This window comes from Pelobates fuscus, chromosome 5 (genome assembly GCF_036172605.1).
Source record: "Pelobates fuscus isolate aPelFus1 chromosome 5, aPelFus1.pri, whole genome shotgun sequence".
Lineage (NCBI taxonomy): Eukaryota > Metazoa > Chordata > Amphibia > Anura > Pelobatidae > Pelobates > Pelobates fuscus.
Genome location: NC_086321.1, coordinates 128363160 through 128388631, shown reverse-complemented (window position 1 = coordinate 128388631; position 25472 = coordinate 128363160). Strand labels below are relative to the sequence as shown.

The 25472-nt window shown below is 38.4% G+C and overlaps 1 protein-coding gene across 1 annotated transcript in view; it reads right to left on the bottom strand.

Annotated features, from left to right (window-relative positions):
• Positions 1 to 25472, bottom strand: part of SETD1B (SET domain containing 1B, histone lysine methyltransferase) — a 68558-nt gene that overhangs the window by 20067 nt on the left and 23019 nt on the right. Inside the window, exons 6-10 of the mRNA XM_063454268.1 lie at positions 23851 to 24990; positions 8827 to 9621; positions 6894 to 7067; positions 5398 to 5485; positions 387 to 601 (exon numbers count right to left, since the gene is read on the bottom strand). Coding sequence (XP_063310338.1) covers positions 387 to 601; positions 5398 to 5485; positions 6894 to 7067; positions 8827 to 9621; positions 23851 to 24990 — 2412 coding nt within the window. The remainder of the gene's footprint in view (positions 1 to 386; positions 602 to 5397; positions 5486 to 6893; positions 7068 to 8826; positions 9622 to 23850; positions 24991 to 25472) is intronic.

Sequence of the window (25472 nt, the reverse complement as noted above, 5' to 3'; positions counted from 1 at the left end):
AGAGAGTAGGAAACAAATGCATGGAAATTTTATTTTAAACAAAGCTATGCAATTGTAGATAAACTATTTGTAGATAAAACCAGATGTAAACAATTGAGCAGGAAAATCAGATGCAATTGACAGAAAAAATATGAATATATATGTATGTGCTGAAGCATGAAAATTAATATTACATAACAGTATACACCTAATCAGTTTTATTAAGGAGAATTAGAGAATCATGTTATCCTGCTTTTTATTCCAAGACCAGTTAGCATTGGTTGGAGATTGCTCAATTCTACATTAAATATGAAGGTGTATTTAATATGATTTTCTATAAGCTTTACTCTTGTAAGTTTACAATGTAAGATATTTAAAAACCATGATCTAAGAACAACAGGACATACTTTACTGGACAAAGTGTCAACAAAATCATCTTCTTGCTCATCTTTTTCAGAAGACAAGTCTTCCTCTTTCACTGAAGTCTCGTCTTCTTCCACATCACTTTCCCCCTCCTCTTCCCCCTCGCCTTTGCTGACTTTTCTTCGAATGCTCACTGCGTCTGTGTCTTTCTTAACTAAATTAGATGTAGTGCCCAACATATCTTTGTCTCGTTCAGATTCTAGGAGAATAGGAAAAAGAAGTTTCAGTTAGAAATCACCAATATTGGAAAAATATCAGAACAACATTATTCTTTCAAAGAGACCATAAATAAAAAAAAGAAAACCATCTACATGAGTTGTATATAATCAGAAAAATCTATGACAATACCTTAGCACTAGAATATTGGGCCACATTATTCTTATACAGAAATGCTCTTAAAGGGACACCAAGTACCAGAACTACTACAGCTTGAAGTAGAGACTGTCCCTGTAGTCACATCAGTGCAAACAGACAGTGTTTACATTGCTGCCTAAAACCACCTCTACTGGCTGTCACATTGGCGAGGCGACAGAGGCAAGAATGGAGCACTGGAGGACTACAGGCAAGTAATTCTAATTATGTTAATATACTTGTATGTGTGTGGGGGTGGCTGCATATTATACATGTTATACATGTTTGTATTCCTATTGTTGGAATGCTCATTGAAACTTTTTTTGACAGGGACCAGAGTTATATATGCTGCTCAAATTAGGTCATGTACCCATTCTTCATTGTCATATAATCTATACTGAAAAATCTCACAAAGGTAAATTAGACTCTCCCCAGCTTCTGAGGGATCAGCAATGCACTGGGGAAAGAATTTACGGTGTGTGTTTTCCTTAAAGGACCACTCTAGGCACCCAGACCACTTCAGCTTAATGAGGTGGTCTGGGTGCCAGGTCCTTCTAGGGTTAACCCATTTTTTCATAAACATAGCAGTTTCAGAGAAACTGCTATGTTTATGAATGGGTTAAGCCTTCCCCTTATGTCCTCTAGTGGCTGTCTCATTGACAGCCGCTAGAGGCGCTTGCGTGCTTCTCACTGTGATTTTCACAGTGAGAGCACGCCAGCGTCCATAGGAAAGCATTATGAATGCTTTCCTATGTGACCGGCTGAATGCGCGCGCAGCTCTTGCCGCGCGTGCGCATTCAGCCGACGGGGAGGAGAAGAGGAGGATCGGAGGAGGAGAGCTCCCCGCCCAGCGCTGGAAAAAGGTAAGATTTAACCCCTTTCCCCTTTCCAGAGCCGGGCGGGAGGGGGTCCCTGAGGGTGGGGGCACCCTCAGGGCACTCTAGTGCCAGGAAAACGAGTATGCTTTCCTGGCACTAGAGTGGTCCTTTAAGGCTCATGACTAGATTTGCCACCTGTTTCAATCAATGGAAATCGTGTGGAGGCTCAATTCTGGGTCATAACTCTAGGTTAAGAAATACTATAAAAACAGTAAATTCTGACGTGTTATGCCTCTACATGCTACATTTAATTTCAAGGATATTTTGGTTCCAAGCAGTAAGGACACATGACATGTGTGACATGTCATGATTCCCTTTTATTCCAGAAGTTTGGTCCTTAAGGGGTTAAATTGATGCAATGTTGCTACATGTGTAAAGTAGTTTTTGCATGGCAACATGGCCTTTCATGCAACTCTAAAATCTTAAATTGAGAGAAACCGTAAACATATCATGTCATAATATCAAAACAGATTTTAAAAGTGCCTTTAAAATAAGCTAAAATGTTTTAACTTCAAGAGGATATTTCAGGCAAGATATTGAACGCAAAAGCTAGACAATCTTGAATGCTAGAATGCTAGGAAATGTACAAGAAATATTTATTTTATCTTAGCTTTACTCCACATGCTGATCCAGTGGCATCACTTAAAGGGACAACCCAGACCCCTGAAGCACTTTAGCTTGCTAAAAAATCTTTATCTGTGAAAAGTGTGTCTTTTTTTTTTGCTAAAAGTGCAGATTTCAATACAAATTGGCACTTTTATAAAATAACATGGTTACACCCCCTTGGCTTTCAAGCAGACAACAGGTGCTCTGTGAAGTTTTGTTATCTCAGTTTATCTAAACTCAAATGCATCAATTACTCAGAGCACCTGCAGTGCAAAGACCTCTCATTGAGCTGCATTGGGAAGTCTGTGATTGGACAGACAGATAAAGTCTGTGTGGGGTTAGAAAGGTAGGGCTTGTAAAGAAACATAGAATGTGACGGCAGGTAAGAGCCATTCGGCCCATCATTTCATTAGTCTTTTATATCTAGGATAGCCTTATGCTGCCTATCCCAAGCATGCTTAAACTCCCTCACTGTGTTAAAGAATGCATACAAGAAAACTGATGGTTTTGTGATCTGTTTTTGGATATACCACCAATGAAAATATGCATAACCAAACACATTCAAGTTTTCATCTTAGACATATATACTAAACAGTGATTTTTATTTATTTGGTGTTTGGGCAGTGGAGTGTCCTTTTTTTTTTTTTTTAATTCTTTCTTTTATTGAGGCATATGAGAAGGGGTACAAAAGAAAGAGAGGGAAATGCAATAACAGTTTACAGTTGGGGGTAGGTACATTCAACTTTAAGAGATTACATTTTCCTGAAAAGTGATGCCTCTTTTTTTTCATGTCATAACAAACACTTGACATAACCATATGCAATGCCTGTCTAGCTAGACTATGAAAAGAGAATCATTAGGCTATGCAATATTTTAGTCACGTATTAAGTAGCTAAATTGTCAGGCTGTAGTTTCAAGGTGATGGCAAGCTAGGTAACTATCTGATTATACTTCAGTAGAAAAAACACAGTTATGTGCAGTCAGTCGATTGTGTAAGTATTAGGTTAGACTGACTTGGGGTTGCAAAGGGTGTATAGGCTATAAGTAATAGTGAAGCATGAGTAGGTCAGGTACAATAGGCATATTAATACAATTGCTGAGTGTGAGTTAAATATCGAGGGACATATTAGCCTGGACATAGCCGTGCTTAGTAATGTATTTATCTGTGTGACAGATGGTACTATGCCTGGCTTTGAGTCTCAGTCCTTTTGGGGGGTCAGCCGATGCCTTGTTGGGGCTGTGTATGTGCCTCCTGTGGTGGTCGGTGCAGCTGGTGCGGTCTCCTCGGTGTGAAGGCACTGACATCCCCTGGGCTATGCAGAGTTGCTGTGGGCGCTGAGTGTAGCTCCGACCAAGCTGTGTGTCGGGTAAGGTTCGCCTGTCTTGGGCTGAGGTAGCATTGTATGTACCTTCCTGAGGCAGTCACCTCCCCTGATCCAGCTCCCCTCCGCTTCGCTTGCCTTGTCTGGGGAGGTCTTGTGCTTGGCTTCGGTGGTCCCCTCCGTGTCACTGCTTTGCATGGGGGGTGAAAGTACTTGACCCTCCACCTCCGTCCAGCTTCTGATTTTTTGGGCCTTGTAACTTGACTCTGCCCCCTCCGATTCGGGTTAGCGTCACCCTTGTGAGAAATCTGTCGTTGGGGTTGCGCTGCTGTTTGTCCCCGTCCGGCCTCCTGTGAGGTGCGCTGTCGTGAAGCCTGGAGTGGGTCTTTAGACTCTGAGGCTCTCATGCGGGCTTCCAGGGAGTCCCAGAAATTAGCGAAGATGCTGTTCAGCCTCATCTCCGTTTCCCGCCATGCGTCGGAGGTGTGAGAGGCATCCGCCATATTAAAGACCGCTGGGTCGGTTGGTTTCGGGCTCCACGGAGCCGGTACTGGCCCATCGTTTTGCCAGTGAGTCGGCTGGGGATAGACCGGGATAACCCCCACCGGTCCAGAGGGGGGGGAACGAGGGCATGTAGACAGATTCCCGGCGTGGCATTGCAGCTGGGGAGCGGCCGTCTCCCCTGCGCCCGCCATGCTTGTAGGCCCAATTGTGAGTTGTGCTCGGTTCGTCGCTGGAGAGGTATCTTTCTCTTCCCCTCGGTGTCTGCTCTTGAGTGGTAGCTTTAAATTCACGATTAAGTGCCTGTGGGTCCGTGAAATTAGCATTAAGTGCCGAGGTTAGCAGGAGCTGCTGTGGTGAGCGTCCTCACAGCTCTGCGGTCAGGCCCCGCCCCTGGAGTGTCCTTTTAAGTCTTTCAGAGGATCTGTAGTGAGCAACACTATACACTATAAGTACAAGTGTACTATAAGCTCATGATCAGTGTTTAACTATTGTAATTTTGTACAATTACTTGGTTACTGTGTACATTGCTTTAACACACAAGTGACTGCTGAACACGAATAGATGAATTCTGTATAATTAAAGGTGAAGTTATCACAGACGCACAGATATAAGCAATCTGAAAGTACACCTCACATGCATAGTGCATCAGCAATATTTTTTTCACGTTCATTTTTATGGGGAAATGTTCTGCACTCCCGCAATGTATTTTGATAAAATTGAATATACAAATCTGCGCATATGGCTAGATGTACTCTTAAATCCTGATTTACAAGACAAAGTAGGAGGCTCAGGAACTACAACAAGCAGGAGAATTGCGAGGTTAGTTAACGTTTTTTTAGTGCATTCAAATTTAAAACTGAGTGATTTTATTTTAATGTAGCATGAGTTAGGAATTGTCATACTAAATGAGCAGTCCTGATTAATGCGCATGTGTATTTTTTTTATATATAATCTATAAACACACATACATATACACACACACATCCATACATATACAAACACAAAGCTTTTACTCGCCACTAGCTCCCGGAGAGTGAGAATTTTGCTGTAGCGAGTAGAAATTCCATGTGCCATAGACCTTCAAGGTTAGCAGTAGCAAGCAACTTTTATGGTCTGACAGGTACCCTGTGACTTGGGGGAAAAATTACATGTATCTATAGGTGTTTTTTTTGTTTTTGTTTTTTTAAGTTGGTGTTTAGTGAGGGAGTGTGCATATATATATCCCTTTGAGGAATCCAAGAGTTCTATCCTTCCTACAAATAAATTATATATATATATATATATATATATATATACACACACACACACAAACACAAACATGCTTAATAGCAAACCTTCATCATCGTCATCCACAGAAGGTGATGGACGGATTCTCTTCTGATCGCCAGCAAGTGCAGTCTCAGGAGGAGCTTTCCGCTTAACCTAAAAATACAAACAAAAAAAAGGTTAAAAAAAAACCAAATACAGTCTTTATAGCAAATTCTGCAATAATTTCTCAAGTCATAAACTTCACACAAGCAAATAAATTTATATCTGTTACCTACATAGCTTTTAGCACTACATTGAATATATTCTGTTAGCTCTATTAACCTTAGTTGGCTCAATGGCCGAGAGCATTAGCTGAGTGCTCTCAGCCAATAAACTAAGCCCTGCATCGCCGGGCTACCTCAGAACAGACAAAGCAGTGGACTTATTGGGTTGTAGTAGTTATGATCCTTGGGCTGTTCCTTTAAACAAATGTAGACAGACAGACAGTTTTAAAAATAGGTAATGTCTGATCCAAATCAAGCTGAATTATATATATACTACACACACAAGATCCAGCGCACTCACCTAGCCACTAAACAGCAACTTCAATGTTGACAGATTGTATTAGTTTTTAAAAAAAACACCTAATCTAGGCAAAAAATAATGGGGGTTTAGTTACATTATATGATCATACATTGCATAAGCCTGCCACAATGTCAATGTACCCCATCTTTGGCAGGTCGTACTCTGTAAGCTTATCTATAGACTGTAAGCTTATCTATAGACTGTAAGCTTATTTGAGCAGGGTCCTCTTCAACCTATTATTCCTGTAAGTTTTCTTGTAATTGTCTTATTTATTGTTACATCCCCCCCTCTCAAAATATTGTAAAGCGCTACGGAATCTGTTGGCGCTATATAAATGGCAATAATAATAATAATAATAACAGCCTAATGTCTGCTCTTATGAGTAGGGGGAAAAAAATCCATCTGGAGCTCTCTGCAGTACAACACACTCTCTCTCTCTCTCATGAAGATACCCTGTGTTTCTAATATATATATATATAATAGTTATTTCATACTCTAAACACAATTAGTTTGAATTAATAAGCATGTTAAAATGCACAATATGGGACTTAAAAAAAACCAAAAAACAATTCAAGTAGATGGATATGGGGGCATTTTCCAATCGACCTAAACTTAGGCCATCAAAGAGGAGAATTACAGCACATGCTGAAACTTTCTATTTATCACTATTATAGTTAATTTGATATTGGGCAGCTGCCTGTAAAATATTGCTTTTGAACTCATTAACATGCCTGCCAACCCTAAGTGCATAGATCTCACCCACCGGAGCACTTGTGACTCTTTACACTAATATTGAGTAGCCAACAGTTCATGCACTACCTGATACATGAGTTTGGAAACGCGAGGATACCAAAAAGTAAGCGTTTGAAGTCACACGAAAAATTTCCCGTTTGAATTAAGTCCGTCAAGAACAAGTCCTTCACAAACAGGAATGCAAAAAGATATTTTTTTTTTTTTTTTTGTAAGCATAAAAAAAGAAGAAAAGTTAAATGTTTACCTTAAATGAGGGCAACCTAATTGCCCCACGCAGTCCAATGCCCAATCCAATGCCATCATATCCTAGACCTTCTCCTTTGTTCCAGCCTTCAAGAAGGCTTGAAGTTATTGGGTCCCTTGGCTTTGGTTTCTCTTCATCTTTGCTCTCCCCAGTTTTCACTGGCGTTAAAGACTGCTAGGAGATATAGTGCACAATTAAGTACTCATGTAATAAAAATGTTAACATAAATAAAAAAAATAAAAAATCTTATCAGAGAAGGTACAGTAATTTCAAGAGCGTTCATGAGTTTGAAATATTGGATTATGTCTCTTCCAAGAAGACATTGAAACACCCATAATGCAAGTTCTAACTAACTGCACTCTCTGTCCAGCCCCTCTAGCAAAATATGTACTAGACACATTGTGATAAATGCTACTAGTAACAGATTTAAAGTAAACCTGTAGTGCAGCTTAAAACTTTAACAAAATAAAATATATTAAATGAATACTTACCAAAATATGTATCCCCCCACATGTTCTAATTGATCTCCATCTATTTTTCAAGGATACTCACCTCTTCTTCAACTGTACTTTTACAACAACGTCGCAGGGGGGGATGCACGCAGAACGTATGTGTAGTTCCATTGCTAAAGCTCGGTATCAGGGTAAGCCGGTGTCAGATAGGAAGGATAAACTGCAGACATACGTCTGCAGTGACTTAATGCCGGTAGTCTGTGTGCCAGGGATGGACGGGGAGGAAATATTAAACATAAAATATTGGAAAATCTATGCATTTGCTAGCAAAATCACTAGTACAATGTATTGATGAAAATGCCTTGAGAATCTATTGGTGAAATAAAAAAAATAAAAAAAGACCTTTAAATCAAGGACACAACACACTTGTGGCTGACAAGGGCAACCTTTATAAAATTTGTCTAACTTTGGACATAATGCTCCCAACAGAGCTACAGCAAAGCCTGAAGAGCCTGATGAAAATTTACTGAACCACTCTAGGTCTCTTCTATTTAGATTTCCAACCAGCTGATCAGATTGTGAGGTATAAAGTAAAGATTGCTGCAGTAATGGTGTCTCAATAATACTGCTCAAATTACAAACTTGGGACAATGGAGGAATACCTAGGTAGAGCCTCAATAATCTAGGGCAATATAGGAAGGATAGAGAAACAAGTAAGCACACTGACACAGAATCTAGCACTTGCCCGTGGTGACTCAGGTTCCTCCAACAAACCTAATATATGCCATGTGGAGCTAAAGTCAGGCCATCTGCAATGGGCATCAGTCCAAGGGAAATTCATGATGATTGGGCAAACCTGTAAGTAGCAGACTCTTCGTGCTGCCCAGAAGGGTACAGGCTTATCCACTAAAAGAACATTGCCAGTCTCATGCACTCCTCTGTGAAACCCTGAGCTATATATGACTTGGGAACCATGAGTCCCTCAATAGGGAACACTTAACATCAAGCTTGTAAAGAAGAAGAAGAAAAAAAAAGTCTTCTTAATTCAGCATAGCTTGCAACAAATGCACTATTTTCCTGGGAGGAGACAACAGAAATGAGGACTCTAGAGTAGCTTCTAGAGTGGGAGGAAGGTGCTTAAGTGGTGCATTATCTGTGTTTCTGCCTCGTCAAGTTGGGAGATAGTAGTTTATCCTTTATTTGTCAACTCATGGGCTTTCACAATTCAAGAGAGGAAATGAGTTGTATTCAACATGATGAGATAGACAGACAGACAGACAGACATAAATGCAAATAGGCAAAAAAATTATTAATATTGAATAAAACAATGTTGCAGCAAATTACATTATATAACATTTATTATACAGATTATATATATATATATATATATATATATATATACACAAACTAGAAAGTTGATATAAAGATAGAGCTCTGAAAATTGAGGATATAATTAGGGTTTCTTTTTGTATAACACATACCTTAGCTAACCGCTCCTTCTTTTCCCACCACTCATCAAATGCCCGGAAAGCCACCATCTCAACCATCTTCCGGTTCAGGTCTCTTTTCATTATGGCTTTTAGTTCTTTTACAATGACCTGCAGAACGCCATCCACAGTGGCTTTGTGAGGATCTTCTTTTTTGGGCTCGTAGCCTGGTGGTGGCACAGATGGGTCAAACTTTGGGAAGGGTTGCCATGTATGCCCTTGGGATGGATGTGAAGATATGGTGAAAGGGCGGTATTGATGCTGGTTACCAAATGGAATTGAAGTTTCCATAACATGGTGGTAGGAGAAAGAACTTTGCCCTTGCATCATACGGCTAAGCATTTGAGTCTGCATTTGGAAGGACATTGGCATTCCACCCCAGTGGGAACCTAGGGCACTGATCATTTCCCCTTGCATCAAGGGAAACATACCTTGATGGTAGGGTGGTGGAGGATGCAATATATGGGGAGGTGGAGGGGGAGGTGGTGGTGGTGGAGGTACCCCAGGTGGGGCAGGTAATGGAGGAGGTGGTACAGTGACAGAAGGGTGGGTTGGGGGTGGGGGAGGAGGAAGAGGTGGCGGCATGGGAAAACCTGATTGTGGTGGAGGTGGTGGAGGAGGAATCGGAGGAAAACCTGGAGGTGGTATTGGAATGACAGGTGTCATGACTGATGAATTGCTAACAGCAGAGTTCATGACTATTGATTTGGCACATTCTTCACTGGTGATAGGAGAGGCATTCATTTCATCATCAGAAATCTCCATATCTTCTCCAGAAGAAGGATGAACCTGTTTAGATTGACAGAAGTTAGATGGCTTGATTCAATGAGTGAATTAGATATATACAAACAGTACAGCTTACAAACTGACCGAAAACAAAAATGAACATTATATGTTAGAAATAGTCTTATTAAATTATTTGTATTATAAATTATCTTAAATAGTGGTAATTAACTTTTGATATTTTGCAGCATATACTATGTGCAATTTTGCAAAGTTAAAAATCATAACACCCATGAATTTCAAGTTATTTAGATTTTACTCCCTTCTTTATCCCTGTTATACTACCAGCACTCTAAACAAATAGACAGTCCAATTGCCTATCTAAAGCACACTAAAGAAACACAGCAGTTTATTATTAACCGGAACCAAAAACCCTTATATTTTTTGCGGTTACAAGTTTGCAACTTATAACTCCCCTTCGAAACTCTGAACAGATAGTCATAAAATATAAAAATATTTCATGCACCAGAATTAAACTATGGCTAACTAGCAAGGTTTTTCGATCTGTCGATCTGCAACATATAGAGTACTATAGAGTTATTAAAAATATATACAGGTGTTACTAGAAAATGTTTTCTTCCAACCGAAAATGAAATATTTTACCACAAATGGTAAATTTACAAGAGGCTGACATGTTACAAGTATGTTACTGTCAAATAGTTTTTTTTTTACGGATGTACATTTTCTTGCAGACTATTACATATAAGCAAATTACAATGTTCTATCACAGAACAGTTATTTGCCTTTCACAGTATTCACAGTCATAAACTGTATACAATTTAAGAGCACAAAAAGTGCCCTGAAGCTCAAAATAAGCCATCTATTATTATACCAGCTAAACACCAGAATCGGAAGCAAAGTAAACAAAAATGGTCAGTTATGGTTTAATGGCTAATGGCTTTTATGTAGAGAAGAAAGGAGAAAAAAACAAAACAGAAGTTGTAATGTGTGAAATGTTGTTACTCTCGGTGCTTTAAGCCAAAACAGAATATTTTCAAATCATAGACCTTGTCAATGGCTAGAAGATAACAGATAAACAACAGACATTAGTCTCCATTAAACGTATGCTTCATAACAATTACACACTTTCAAAATGCTGCACATGACGGAAGCCATTATATTGCTCCACATAACTTGGTGTCACTTTTTTAATGAATACCATTTCATGCATATGTGGTACTAGCTTTATTGTGATCATGTGCCAAACATGAAAATTATTCCTACATTGTACACAAACCCACTCACTATGTAGCATGTTCTGTCATGTGAACAAAAATAGATACTTTCCAAGAAAATATCTGTGGGTGGATTGGCGCTATTAATACTGGTATAAAGGTGAAAACACAGCAACTACCCCCAAGTGCCTAGAAATCACCCAAAGGCACTATACAAATGGATACAAAAAACAAAACATAGAAAGGGGGGTGCTATACATACATAAAATACTTCAAATACTTATGTCTGTACAAGGAAGGTCTTACTGCTGATAGTCAAATCAAATCAATCTAGAAAAACAAAAACAGATTGCACATAGCATAATACTGTATGAGGAAAAATAAAATCAATAATGATGGTTTGGGTCACTCACGATAAACAGAGCCTATTGTAGCAGGCTCTGACTGTATGGGCTCATCAAAATCTCTGTATGCTGTATGTTCCAACAGGATCAGCTCCAGGATCAGCTCCCTCCTCCTCTTAGTACTCTTCCAATCACACCAAAGAAACCAAATGGTAAGGTGTAAAAAGGATTTATTCAGAATACTATTAAACAAAATAAAATGACAAAGCACTACGCGTTTCGACTGTTCAGTCTTCTTCAAAGGTGCATAACATACAAGTCCCTCTGATTTCTTTAAATACATCCGGAGTTGTTGATTTTCGCGGGTAAAAGTTCGTGTTACTTCCGGGTTGTGATGTCACTTCCGGGTCCGCCGGCTCAATTTGCGTCATATGACGTCATCACGCTTCCGCCCGTCTGGCATCCTTCAACCTGGATGTTTATGCTTACGGACGCCATTTTTGTACCTGGCATTGTACTAGCGAACTATACTTAGATGAGGGAGAATAGATCAGGCAAAACTATAACATACATATTGTAGAAATCCGCTTACAAAGCTGGTAACATATATATTATACTCTACAATATTAGGAGAAAATACTAGAAAAAGGAAAATAAGAAACCATTAAAATTATCCTTATTGGAACCGAAAAGATTAAGCTTATCGGTAATAAGAAAGGGAGGGGGTTAAACCAATATAACCCTTTCTCGAAAAAAGCAAAAATATACTATTTTAAAAGAAGGAAATCCTTCCATATAACAAAAAAATGGATATGAGAAATATATAAAAAATATAAAATATATATAAAAAATATATATAACCCCTATAATCTGGGCTGAACTTATTAGATAAGGGCTGCCATCTCAAAGTCCACATTGAGCCCGCCCGGGGTCAGTGTTCCTAGATCAAAGATCCACCTCATCTCACAGCGGCTCAATGCGGACTCGAGATGACCTCCCCTCCAATGGGGTTTAATGGCTTGGATCCCAAAAAAACTGAGCCCCGCAGGGTTTCCACCATGTACATTTAAAAAATGTGTAGAAACACTATGTTTTAAAAAGCCTCTCCTTCTATTGTAGATGTGCTCACGTATCCTTGTCTTTAAGTTTCTTGAAGTTTTCCCCACATATTGGAGTCCACAAGGACACGTGAGCAAGTACACCACATTCTTCGTGTGACAGGTCATAAATGAATTAATTTTAAAATTAACAGAGCCAATCTTAGAGTGAAAAGCCTCTACTTTTTTCGGTTTACTCTGGTGGTTCCTACAACCCATACACTCCCCACAATAGTGAAAACCTTTCTGTAGGGATTTATTGATGGTTAGAAAATTTTCTTTCAATTTAGGAGCTTCTAAATAACTCGAGGTTAATTTCTGTCTTAGATTTTGCGCCCCTCTAAAAATCAATTTGGGTTTATCATAAAGGTATGGTAGGATTTCTTCATCCTGTTGGAGGATATACCAATGTTTATTAAAGATTTTTTTAAACTCTCTGTGATCTTGACTATAATTGCAGATGATAGGTATTTTATCTTGTTTTTCCTCTGATATGGTTTTTGATTTATATTCTAGTAGAGTGTTCCTTTCCATATTTCTAACCAATTCTATCTCCTGATCTAAAAGTTCGTTACAATATCCTTTCATTAGAAATTGTTCTTTTAGAATTCGGGATTGGAGATCAAAGGTTTCTATTTTTGTACAGTTCCGTCTCATGCGTAAGAATTGACCCTTCGGTATGCTCTCTAACCATGGACGGAAATGACAACTTTTTTTGTGGATATATCCGTTCACATCAACCGGCTTAAAGAAAGTGCATGTGTCAATACTATTCCCTGTAGCTGAGATCTCTAAATCCAAAAAATGGATTTTCTGCTGGCTATATTCCTGAGTGAGCTTAACATTCCACTCATTAGAATTCAAGAAGTCGAAATATTCCAAAAAGGTGGAATAATCCCCCCTCCAAATAATGAAAATGTCGTCTATATAGGAGGTATATAGACGACATTTTCATTATTTGGAGGGGGGATTATTCCACCTTTTTGGAATATTTCGACTTCTTGAATTCTAATGAGTGGAATGTTAAGCTCACTCAGGAATATAGCCAGCAGAAAATCCATTTTTTGGATTTAGAGATCTCAGCTACAGGGAATAGTATTGACACATGCACTTTCTTTAAGCCGGTTGATGTGAACGGATATATCCACAAAAAAAGTTGTCATTTCCGTCCATGGTTAGAGAGCATACCGAAGGGTCAATTCTTACGCATGAGACGGAACTGTACAAAAATAGAAACCTTTGATCTCCAATCCCGAATTCTAAAAGAACAATTTCTAATGAAAGGATATTGTAACGAACTTTTAGATCAGGAGATAGAATTGGTTAGAAATATGGAAAGGAACACTCTACTAGAATATAAATCAAAAACCATATCAGAGGAAAAACAAGATAAAATACCTATCATCTGCAATTATAGTCAAGATCACAGAGAGTTTAAAAAAATCTTTAATAAACATTGGTATATCCTCCAACAGGATGAAGAAATCCTACCATACCTTTATGATAAACCCAAATTGATTTTTAGAGGGGCGCAAAATCTAAGACAGAAATTAACCTCGAGTTATTTAGAAGCTCCTAAATTGAAAGAAAATTTTCTAACCATCAATAAATCCCTACAGAAAGGTTTTCACTATTGTGGGGAGTGTATGGGTTGTAGGAACCACCAGAGTAAACCGAAAAAAGTAGAGGCTTTTCACTCTAAGATTGGCTCTGTTAATTTTAAAATTAATTCATTTATGACCTGTCACACTAAGAATGTGGTGTACTTGCTCACGTGTCCTTGTGGACTCCAATATGTGGGGAAAACTTCAAGAAACTTAAAGACAAGGATACGTGAGCACATCTACAATATAAGGAGAGGCTTTTTAAAACATAGTGTTTCTACACATTTTTTAAATGTACATGGTGGAAACCCTGCGGGGCTCAGTTTTTTTGGGATCCAAGCCATTAAACCCCATTGGAGGGGAGGTCATCTCGAGTCCGCATTGAGCCGCTGTGAGATGAGGTGGATCTTTGATCTAGGAACACTGACCCCGGGCGGGCTCAATGTGGACTTTGAGATGGCAGCCCTTATCTAATAAGTTCAGCCCAGATTATAGGGGTTATATATATTTTTTATATATATTTTATATTTTTTATATATTTCTCATATCCATTTTTTTGTTATATGGAAGGATTTCCTTCTTTTAAAATAGTATATTTTTGCTTTTTTCGAGAAAGGGTTATATTGGTTTAACCCCCTCCCTTTCTTATTACCGATAAGCTTAATCTTTTCGGTTCCAATAAGGATAATTTTAATGGTTTCTTATTTTCCTTTTTCTAGTATTTTCTCCTAATATTGTAGAGTATAATATATATGTTACCAGCTTTGTAAGCGGATTTCTACAATATGTATGTTATAGTTTTGCCTGATCTATTCTCCCTCATCTAAGTATAGTTCGCTAGTACAATGCCAGGTACAAAAATGGCGTCCGTAAGCATAAACATCCAGGTTGAAGGATGCCAGACGGGCGGAAGCGTGATGACGTCATATGACGCAAATTGAGCCGGCGGACCCGGAAGTGACATCACAACCCGGAAGTAACACGAACTTTTACCCGCGAAAATCAACAACTCCGGATGTATTTAAAGAAATCAGAGGGACTTGTATGTTATGCACCTTTGAAGAAGACTGAACAGTCGAAACGCGTAGTGCTTTGTCATTTTATTTTGTTTAATAGTATTCTGAATAAATCCTTTTTACACCTTACCATTTGGTTTCTTTGGTGTGATTGGAAGAGTACTAAGAGGAGGAGGGAGCTGATCCTGGAGCTGATCCTGTTGGAACATACAGCATACAGAGATTTTGATGAGCCCATACAGTCAGAGCCTGCTACAATAGGCTCTGTTTATCGTGAGTGACCCAAACCATCATTATTGATTTTATTTTTCCTCATACAGTATTATGCTATGTGCAATCTGTTTTTGTTTTTCTAGATTGATTTGATTTGACTATCAGCAGTAAGACCTTCCTTGTACAGACATAAGTATTTGAAGTATTTTATGTATGTATAGCACCCCCCTTTCTATGTTTTGTTTTATGTTCTGTCATGTGTTTTTACTCTACATTTGTGGACAATGAATGCTACTGCAAATCATACATTCATGCCAATCTAGTTTGAGATTACAAACTAAAAAACGATATGTTTTCTCTTAACTTTCTTCATACAGGCTTATAGAGGCACCTGCATGCCCAGCTGTACACAAGTGACACATTGGCATCTGCACACCGAGTATAGTTGGATGTCATGTATCATTTCAAGCTGCTCCATTATTTTTATGAAGCAAGCATAAAGGTGGATGAAACAGTCTTCAGATATATATTAGAAACTATGTATTAGGAAAATATGAACTTTATACTTCCCTGAGCAGAAATGTAATTTAGATGAAAGATTAAAACACAGACTGAAAACAAACAAACCAGACTTTTTTTGCATTCAATTATTATGACTTTTTAAGATAAAACTATAACTTATTAATGGTGTTACTTATAATTTCCCTTTAAAACAGTACATAAACACGTTTTAAACCTGCATTCTTCAGAACAGTTATTTCTAGACATGGGAAACAACTAATTGTATCACCTGTGCTTTTATTCTAACTTTTAGAATATAATGTTTCACCAAGTCCTTCTGCCACTACCAGAAGCCAGCTGGCCTCTTTTATCCTTAGTCAATAACTGCATAAAACAGCATTGTGCTCAGTTCTAAATCACACAAAGCATAAATGCTGGGAAGGAACAGTCAATTCACTGAAAATGCACCAACCATATTCCCCAATGTACTCCCAAATCACATCATGTTGTCATTGAAAACAAAGCCATGGCATGGTGCTTTACGATACACCTGTTCTATAGTAGCCATGGTTAATAATTTATATTAATTCCACAAAGTTTATCCAAATTCCTCTTAAGTTCACTATCAAAGCACATGGCACAGAAAATACTGAAAGATCCAAAAACTATTTAGTGTGTTTAATAACAGCACTCACTGTATTTCATGCTAATTTCTCAATTATTAAACGGAGGTGTACACTCTAACAGGAAGTGTTAAGGCCATGCTGAGGAGAAGACTCCCTCATCTATCAGACAGTTCAGGAGACTTAACATTTTGCCATGCAGGCACAAATACCATTAGCCTAAGTAGAACTTATATTGAAGATGTCTGAGCAAACATACCAGGGGTCTGCACGAAAAACTAAATTTGAAAAGTCAAGCAAGACAGATATACCTCACTTTCTACAACTCTTGTTTCTTTAACGTCAAACTCAAAAGGGCCCTGAGGACTAGCCTAGTTTTCATCGTATTAGCAATATGACAAAGGCTCCCACCTTGACAAATGTGCCACCTGCCTGGCCAAGATGGCAGTTTATTCACCTGTATGAAATAGATAGACTGTCATAATTTGTCTTTATGTGTGTAGGTTCTGATGCAGGGCTGCATATTTTAATTTATTTTTTTCTCAGAGTTTTATATACCTCTCTTATTGTCTAGATCAGGCTTCCTCAAACTCCGGCCCTCCAGATGTTGCTGAACTACAACTCCCATGATTCTCAGCCTATTTCATTCATAGAATCATGGGAGTTGTAGTTCAGCAACATCTGGAGGGCCGGAGTTTGAGGAAACCTGGTCTAGATACTTGAATTTAAGTCTGACTATCTTTGGTGTAAGTGAAGAGAATTTAGAACACCTCTGTACTGTTACGGATGGGAATTAAGCACCACCCCTACATGTTTTCAAATCTTGATAACATGAAACATAGTTTGATCCCACCGACGCTACTGAAATATCAAATTTTCTGTCCCTCAAGAAAGTCTACAGTAGACATCTCAACTTCTAGCTCCCCCCCCAGACCTAACTGAACTACAAGTTCCATGATTCTGTGACCATCTACTGCATTCATATAATTCTGGGAGTTGTAGGCCATGTACATCTGGTGGGGCTACATGGCTTTAGCTCACTGGTTTTCCAACTTTTGGGCAGAAGTATTTGGTGCTGTGCCGATAACTTGATGTTTTCGGTGCGACTCCAAATTATATAGCATTATAAATTTAAGCTACAATAATCTATATCAATTAGATATTGCTCTTGAAATAGTCCCTTAGTATTATCAGCAATGTTTCTTAATTCAAGTAGTTTTTGGAGAATGATAGTTTAGACTAGATAGAAGTTTCCTTTCAAGACAGGCAGAGTGCAAACAGGATTGCTGTGTACGTTCTTAGAATATGTGTAGCTACATGTCAGCTACATGTTTCCTTATGCTAAGCTCATGTGTTATTGCACTTCTGTTTTTGGCTTGTTCCAATTCGTGTAACTGCACAATAAAAATAAATTGTTATTTTTGAATATCCTAGTTTATAAAATGTTGATTTCTATTGAGCTATCCAATATAAGTGTGCAAAAGGATCTCAACAAAAATGTAAAAAAGAAAAATGGGTGGCAGTTTTGCAACGGATACTTGGGAATTAATCAAGAAATAAAATGTAAAAATTAAGGGATATGGCCAAATATAAAATGTTGAATCTAAAGTGATATAAAGCTTTGACGGAAGCTCAAATTCGACATGCCTCCTTCATGGAAATTATTAGACAAATGACACAAAGTGGTTTACTCATTAAACAGTGCAATGTAGCAAAGTGAATCTTGAAGGGACACTATAGTCATCAAAATAACAACTTCATGAAACAGCTTTGGTATATAGATCATACAACTGCTCAATTTTCTGCCATTTAGGAGTTAAATCACTTTGCTTATGCAGCCCTAAATCCCCATTATTTTTGCACAAGTCATTTTATGAGCTTTGTTGTGTTTAGTAAGTGCGTGCCCTAGATTTTTTATGTTGTCATAACTCGCCCCAGCAGTACCCTTATAATGCATACATATTCAGGTAAGTGCAGCCCTAATGCATGTCAGGTTTTATGGCTGATATTAGCAGATTTTGTTGACACTGCTTGCCATTTGTTCTGCTTAGGCTCCAAGAGCCTCCAGTGAATACAACTTCTAATATAACGGAGGAAGTCCCAAGGCTTTTCTTTTTTTGGGGGGCGGATATCATGGCCTTTCGGTAAAGGACCTTAACCAGAAATTTTCTATTTAAGGTCATCCATCTTCTTCCAGCTATGAACAGAAGATATTCAAAATCTACAACTCTGAGATACACTAAAACAGTCTGCATTAAAACATATAAATGGTGAAGGTCTACTGGCTCTGCCCACTTGCTCTTCTTTTAGGAGACTAAGTGCAAAATGTATCCTGAAACAATTATCATATGAACATTGTACCAGACTCATACAAAGTTACCTCTGCAATCAGAAGTGTATGTGCTTGAGGTGTAATTTCTTATGAGGATTTTACAGTTGCATACAAGGACAACCCTTCCCTTTTTCCACACACTGCTACACAATCATTAATGCTAACAGAGATTTTGATGATAAATAGGAAACAATAATTATTCCCCTAGCAGTCTCCGCAAGGAATGTCCGGGATTCCCTTTAATTCCCTTGACCCAGACTCAGGTGCAGTTTCCTATTATATTTTCTAATCTCTGACATCTTGATTACAAACCAATTCCATGATTCAAGCATTCAACCAAGTCTGGCATACCCATAAATACAGCTGTTATGACATTGCACATTGCAAGTGGGTCATTTCTACAAAGAGTGGGCAGTTATCAGCACGCAGTAGGCAACGCTTTCCAGATAAGTGTAATAAATTACAAATATGGAACAATTCCCATTGTACATAGGGAGGGAAATAGTTTAATATAAAGATGTGTTCCTTCTACTCCATTCTGTTTTCTCCCTGGATAATTTTCATTATCAAGCTGACTCCTTCAAATATATAAGTTTTACTATAATTATGGAAGCATACTAGTCTCAAATCCTTTTGTCTCTGTATTACTGTGACACAAATGTTTTATCATCTAAACAGAGAAACATCCTAAATTGAAATCCACATTTTAAAAGTTAGGCAGAATAAGTCAATTAATAAACAGATAAAAAATAGAATATTTCCAATTCACCAACTCTGGCTACTTTTCAATTCACACCTCACTGTCTAGTCTAAAAGTAAAAAAAAACACTGGAGTATCGGGTAGTCTCCTTGGCTCCCTTCCTCCCAGTATATGAAAATAAAAGGGTTAACTTTACTCTAATCAAATAGCATGAGTGTTTCCTTAGCACAGCAACACTCCATCTGCAGATAGAGACTGACATGCAATCTTGCAATGCTTTTCATAGAAAAACACTGAATCCAATACTTGTTAATGGGAAACATAGGCTTCCACTTTGTGCTGGGGCAATCATGACAGTTTATAAAAGTGCATATTTCTGTTAACCCCTAAATCACTTCAGTTTGTCGTGTTTGTCGTGATCATTTAAACTGGTATTCTTGCCATCAACAAAACTGTAATCCCAAATTGAAGCTATATTGATTGCAAACTGAAATAATTGTAGCTTTTGCGCGCACACACACACACAAAAAGTTTTAGAATACACCACCATACATCTGCCTACTTAGTAACACCTCCGCAATCTAAAAAATATTCTTTTTTTTTTTTTTTTTTTTTTATTAATGTATCACTGCTGGAAGCCAAGCAGCCAGAATTAGATGATGAGGAAACCTAAGCAGACACATCGTAAGACATGCCAATCTTTTGTCTCTCTGACTGTCTGCAGCTTCATTGCTCTGAATGAAGGCGATTCATTACAGATTATAAATGATCGACGGGAAAATAGCCTCATAGGCCAAAGATGCCACTCCAAGGATAGGGATACACATATAACACGGTGGGAGGGAATTTTAAGGGTACTGCTGTTTTTCATGCTGTGATTCCTTTTTTTTGTTTTTTTAACCTTCTGGTTTTATTGGCATTTTTCAGTTAAATCAGGTTGCAGAAGAGAACGGGTAGGCACTGACATGATGCGTCAAACAGCCATCAATGATAGTCATGACATTAACACTTGTTGTGGCAAAAAAGAATAGCTAGTGGTTACAAATAAGTAAGTGGGTATGACTGTGTACAAGTTTGTTCGTTGTGTAGGAGGTGTAGTTTTGTTGCGGTTGTTCCCTCTAGTAGTTCTGAACCTCAAAGACAATGTCAAATTCATGGCTTTGCAGATAGTTCTTATTGTTCCCTGGTCAGGAACGTGTTGTTAGTGCCAATGGGTAGTATGTACAACGAAACTAGGATAGGGGATGAGGGAGCTCGGTATTCCGACCATTCTTGGTTCCAGTAGTCTCTTGGGAGTTACTCGGCGGCTAGGTTTCTTGGTCTTGTGTTGGTTTCAAGGGATTGGGGACATAGGTGAAGGACTGTGGAAGTGTTCTAAGCACATCTAACTCAGGCATGACTGTGTGCAAAAGCTAAATTAGCACGGTCATCATTGGAGGGTTTTGCATGATTTTTGTAAGGACCCCAGAATGTGACATTCGGTGTGGAGCTGCCCAAGGGAGCCTACTCTGTATTATATTTCTTGATAGTGTTGTAATGTCAATGAAATCCCAAAGCAGTAAACATGAGTATTTCCTATGGATTTAGTATTTTCCTAAATACTCAAATAGTGACAAAGTGACAGAGCCACTTTAAGCTTTGAAGAAAAGACGTTAAAAATTTATTTAGAAGATCTTGCAACTTTATGTTAATGAAGCAGTTGTGGTGTATAGAGCATGCCCCTGAAGTCTCACTGCTCAATTCCCTGTCATTTAGGAGTTAAATCACTTGTGTTTCTGTTTATGCAGTCCTAGCCACACCTCCCCTGGCTTTTACTGACAAAGCCTGCATGAAAACAAAATGGTTTCACTTTCAATCAGATGTAACTTACCTTGAAAGTTTTTGTCTCCTGCTCTGTAAATTGAACTTTAATTACATACAGGAGGCTCCTGTAAGGTCTATCAAGCTATTAACAGAGCAGGAGACAAGAAAATCTAAATTAAATAGGATTTGCAATAAAGGATGTGTAAACATTAGATGACTCTTTACAGGAAGTGTTTAGGAAGGCTGTGCAAGTCACGTGCAGGGAGGTGTGACTAGGGCTTCATACACAAAGTGATTTAACTCCTAAATGGCAAAGAATTGAGCAGTGAGACAGCAGCGGCATGATCTATACACCAAATAGCCTTTGTTCCTGATTGTTTGACTTTAGAATTATAAAACTGTTGTATACAGCAGTAGACTTACCCTTTTAAGAATATATGCTAGGTCCTGTGCAACAAATCACAAAATACTATTTGCTTTCAACAACGATCCACATTTAAATCTTGGACAGATCTTAAACATTTGATTTTTATGCAACAAAAAAAAAAATAGTTGCAGTTACAATGCAATAATAAAAATCTCCTTAACAGACATGTTTGCAATATTAGTGTAATACAAGGTAAAGCATGCAAAAGGATTTCAAAGATGCACTACACAGAGTCTGAAAAGGTCATGTTTCTGTCCAAAATTAATCTAGTCTTCAGGATTTAGATTGATTTATACTTGGCATATCTCTGATACACGAATGTTCTTTAGGTATAAAATAAACAAAACAAAAAAAATCAGAAGCCATTGGTTTAATATTACAATCAAGGATCTGCTTGCTTGTTGTGTTAATATTCCCAAGCAGGTTTTCCCCCATAAGTGGTGTGATCTCCAGATCAGACACCATGTTACAATGGTTCACAAGACAAGTGAATGAAATTGGAAATATATAGATTCCTTATCCCAACAAATTTTCATTGAGTAACATCCAACCAATTGCTATTTTTTTCTTCTTAAACATCATAATTCACAAATTAATGGGATAGAGTTGCTGGTCGCTGCAACCCACTCCATTATCCTCTGTTAGAATAGCTCATGTATTTTTTGTCAACTTTAGCTCCCAGATGTCAGTGTAGATTAACATTGCGTAACAGTGAAATTATTATGTTCTTTCTAAACACATTCAAAAAGGAAAGGGAATTAGAAAGCTACACAAGAGACTCTAAAATAAATTTTGAGTATCCAATTATACTATGCTTATGGTCATCAACACTCAACAAGAAATTGACGTTCTAGTGAGTCTAGTATAAGTGTAAGACCACCCACCAAGTCAATGTTTGCAGTCTTTACATACATAAGGAATATGTACACATCTGATACCAAGTTTGACACACTGCAGTGGCAGCATATTGGCTGATGCGAGTTACACTTGAGGCTGATGCGAGATACTCTCTCCGAAAACAGCTTTTATTTGTGGTGAAGGCTGTATCAGAAAGTGATCGATAAACTATGAACAATTTTAATGTTGGGTCTAGGACTTGGGTTTGGACAGCACCAGGGCACACACAGGGCCGGATTTTCCTATAGGCTAACTAGGCTTCAGCCTAGGGCCTCAAGATCAAGAGGGGCCTACATTCAAATTGTTAGCAAAATTAAAATTACACTATTCTAAAAACAGCGAACAATAAAACACTGAACCGAAAATAAGGAGAAATTCTACGCATATGATATGACCAGTGGCGTACTAAGGGGGGGGTGGGTGTGCCCCGGGTACCACTTACTAGGGGGGTGCCCAGGGCAGACTGCAATGCAGACCGGAAATGCGGACCACCAGGGACCCCACCGGACCACCAGGCAGCCCCCACTGGACCAACAGGGATTTAAGGTAATTTTTTTTTTAGTCACACCCCCCCCCCCCCCTCCTCATCACCCCCCTCCCTCTCCTCATCACCCCCTCCCTCTCCTCATCACCCCCCTCCCTCTCACAATAATCCCCCTCTCTTCATCTCGACTTTTTTTAAATTTATTATCCGTGCCACATTTTTTATAAAGGTAAGTACCAATCACAACATGTTTCATTTAACATATTGATATATATCACAGTAATGATGTATTTTATTGTCTCTCATGTAATTTACAAACTTAAAAATGGGAGGTGAAAGGGCCTCATAAGTGGAATAGCCTAGGGCCTCTTTTCATCTAACTCTGGCCATGGGCACACATATCATTTGCACAATATTGGTGGGTGCTACATTCCTAAGAAACAGTTAGCCTTTATTAAAGACCCATAAAAAATGCTAAATGCAATGTGTTGGTCCCCGTTATAAAGATCAGGAGGACAGAACTATTCCTTTCTCGTAAAGATTAATTGCACAGCCACTTTATAATTACTAATAGTCATAAAGAGATACCCATATTCACTGATGTATATCAGGACAAGACGAACATAGAGACTAAAGTTGGACTTTAAGTTTCCATAAACCTATTTTACTAAAGGTAAATTATGATCATCCATTTTTGTTTCATTACATCTCATTAAGGATACACTGATGGCATGTAAGTACACTTCTATTGATGCAGTAATTTTTTTTTTAGAGTCGTCAGGTGTATTAGGCTGAGAGCATGTTTGCAGAACAAATATCATATATTCTTCTAACCAAAATCTTATCACAAACAATGCTATTTCAATTAATGCTAATTTCTCCAGTTATTTAAGTAGTTCATACTTTGCTTTTTTTTTTTTTTTAATATTAAACCTTTTGTAAGCCTTGTGGGCATTGATTTCAACTTGTTGTAAGATATCACCTAAAGAAAATATAAAGCATGTCTTAGCCTCACTCACCTCATCCATCTTCTCAGATGTTGGAGTCTCATCTCCTGTTAATTGTTCCTTCACATCTGAGCTCTCCATTTTCCTCCCAGGTTGACTAGGCTGCTCAATGGGAGTTGTTGACCTAGAGTTCTGGCAAAGGGATGCTGTGCCAGGAATAGACTCATCATCGTCCGAGTCAGGTAAAGGGGTGGGGCTGATGTCCTCAAGTCCTGTGCTTGAGGGTCGAGAGGAAGGAGTGACATCTTGGTAATGGGAGTTTGCACTATACGGAGGGATTGGTGAAAGCTGTGAGGAAGAAGAGGATATAGGACTCCCTTCCATCCTCAATTCATTATCTGAGCTCTGTTCATGGAGGAAAGGTAACTTGGTTCTTTGCTCTTTTAAAAGCATTTCAATACGAGAATCTAAACTGTTGTGCATCATTTCATCCTCCAGAGTTGGCGTTCCTGGGGTTACACATCTTTCTGGCGTCCGTGCACAAGAGGCTACTTTCTGTTCTGTGGGGCACTCCGGTTCCGGAAGAGGGGGTTCATCTGGTTTTTCTTTAACTGGAATAAAGTCGATATTTACAGAACTACATCCACTATCTGAATAGGTGTCTGTAGGTGGGGGTGCTGTTCTCCTATACTCTATATCCCTTGAGGTTTGTGGGAACGAGTTCTCATCAGCTTGGGAATATGCTGTTGTTGCTTGATAAGGAGAAAATGCAGACTTATAATTCACACCAGATTGGTTCAACGGTGATGTGTGTGAAAACGGCAATGTCTCTGGCTGGGATCTAGCAGTGTTAAAGCTGTGTTCAGAGCCCCTAAACAAACTAGAGTTATGAACATAGGGGTGCCCTGGCCTTCGATTGTAAGCATCTGGAAATTTATTTTCAGGCCTCCTAGGTTTGTAGCTAGAGTCTTGTCCAAAATGAAAAGCTGGTGTGGCTTGCCGACTGGAATAGTTAGAGTCTTGAGAGAACGGTGTTCCTAGACGGGGTGTGTGAGGGGTCCCTTGCGATTGTGGTGTATACTGGCTAAAGGAGTTGGGGGTGTCTTGTCGACAGCTTGAATAAGCTGTATCATGTGAAAATGGGGTACTGCTATTCGGAGTAACAGGCGCCCCTGCACCAGTCTCTTTTGTCCGTTTCGAGGATTCATTCACCTGTATAATAATTAGAATATATAAGACATGAGTACAGAGTATTTTTTTTAAACAAATATTTTTATTGTCTTATAAGCGATTATTTTCTATAGATAAGGATCTATAGAGCAAGAACAATGGCCCCAAGACATAGTGACACTAAGTCAAGAGGTGAAACGCATTTAAGACTTGACAGCTAAATAGTGGTTTTATTTAAAAATTGCAGTTTTGTTTTCATTTTCTCTATGTAATACAGAATGTTGTTGGCATTTACTAATGTGTCTTGTATGAAAAAAAATTGTTTATATGGGTATAGAAGTCTGTAGTATTACAGTTCTATGGATTACATTCCTTTACATTTTATACAGCCTATATAAACACCTATTCTATTAATAGCTGGGAAGTGATTCATGGAATTGTAATTAACCACAATTTACTTATAAGCAGAATACGAAATAATAAAAGATTGAAGGGGCAAGGACTACAACAACAACTAATTGCCG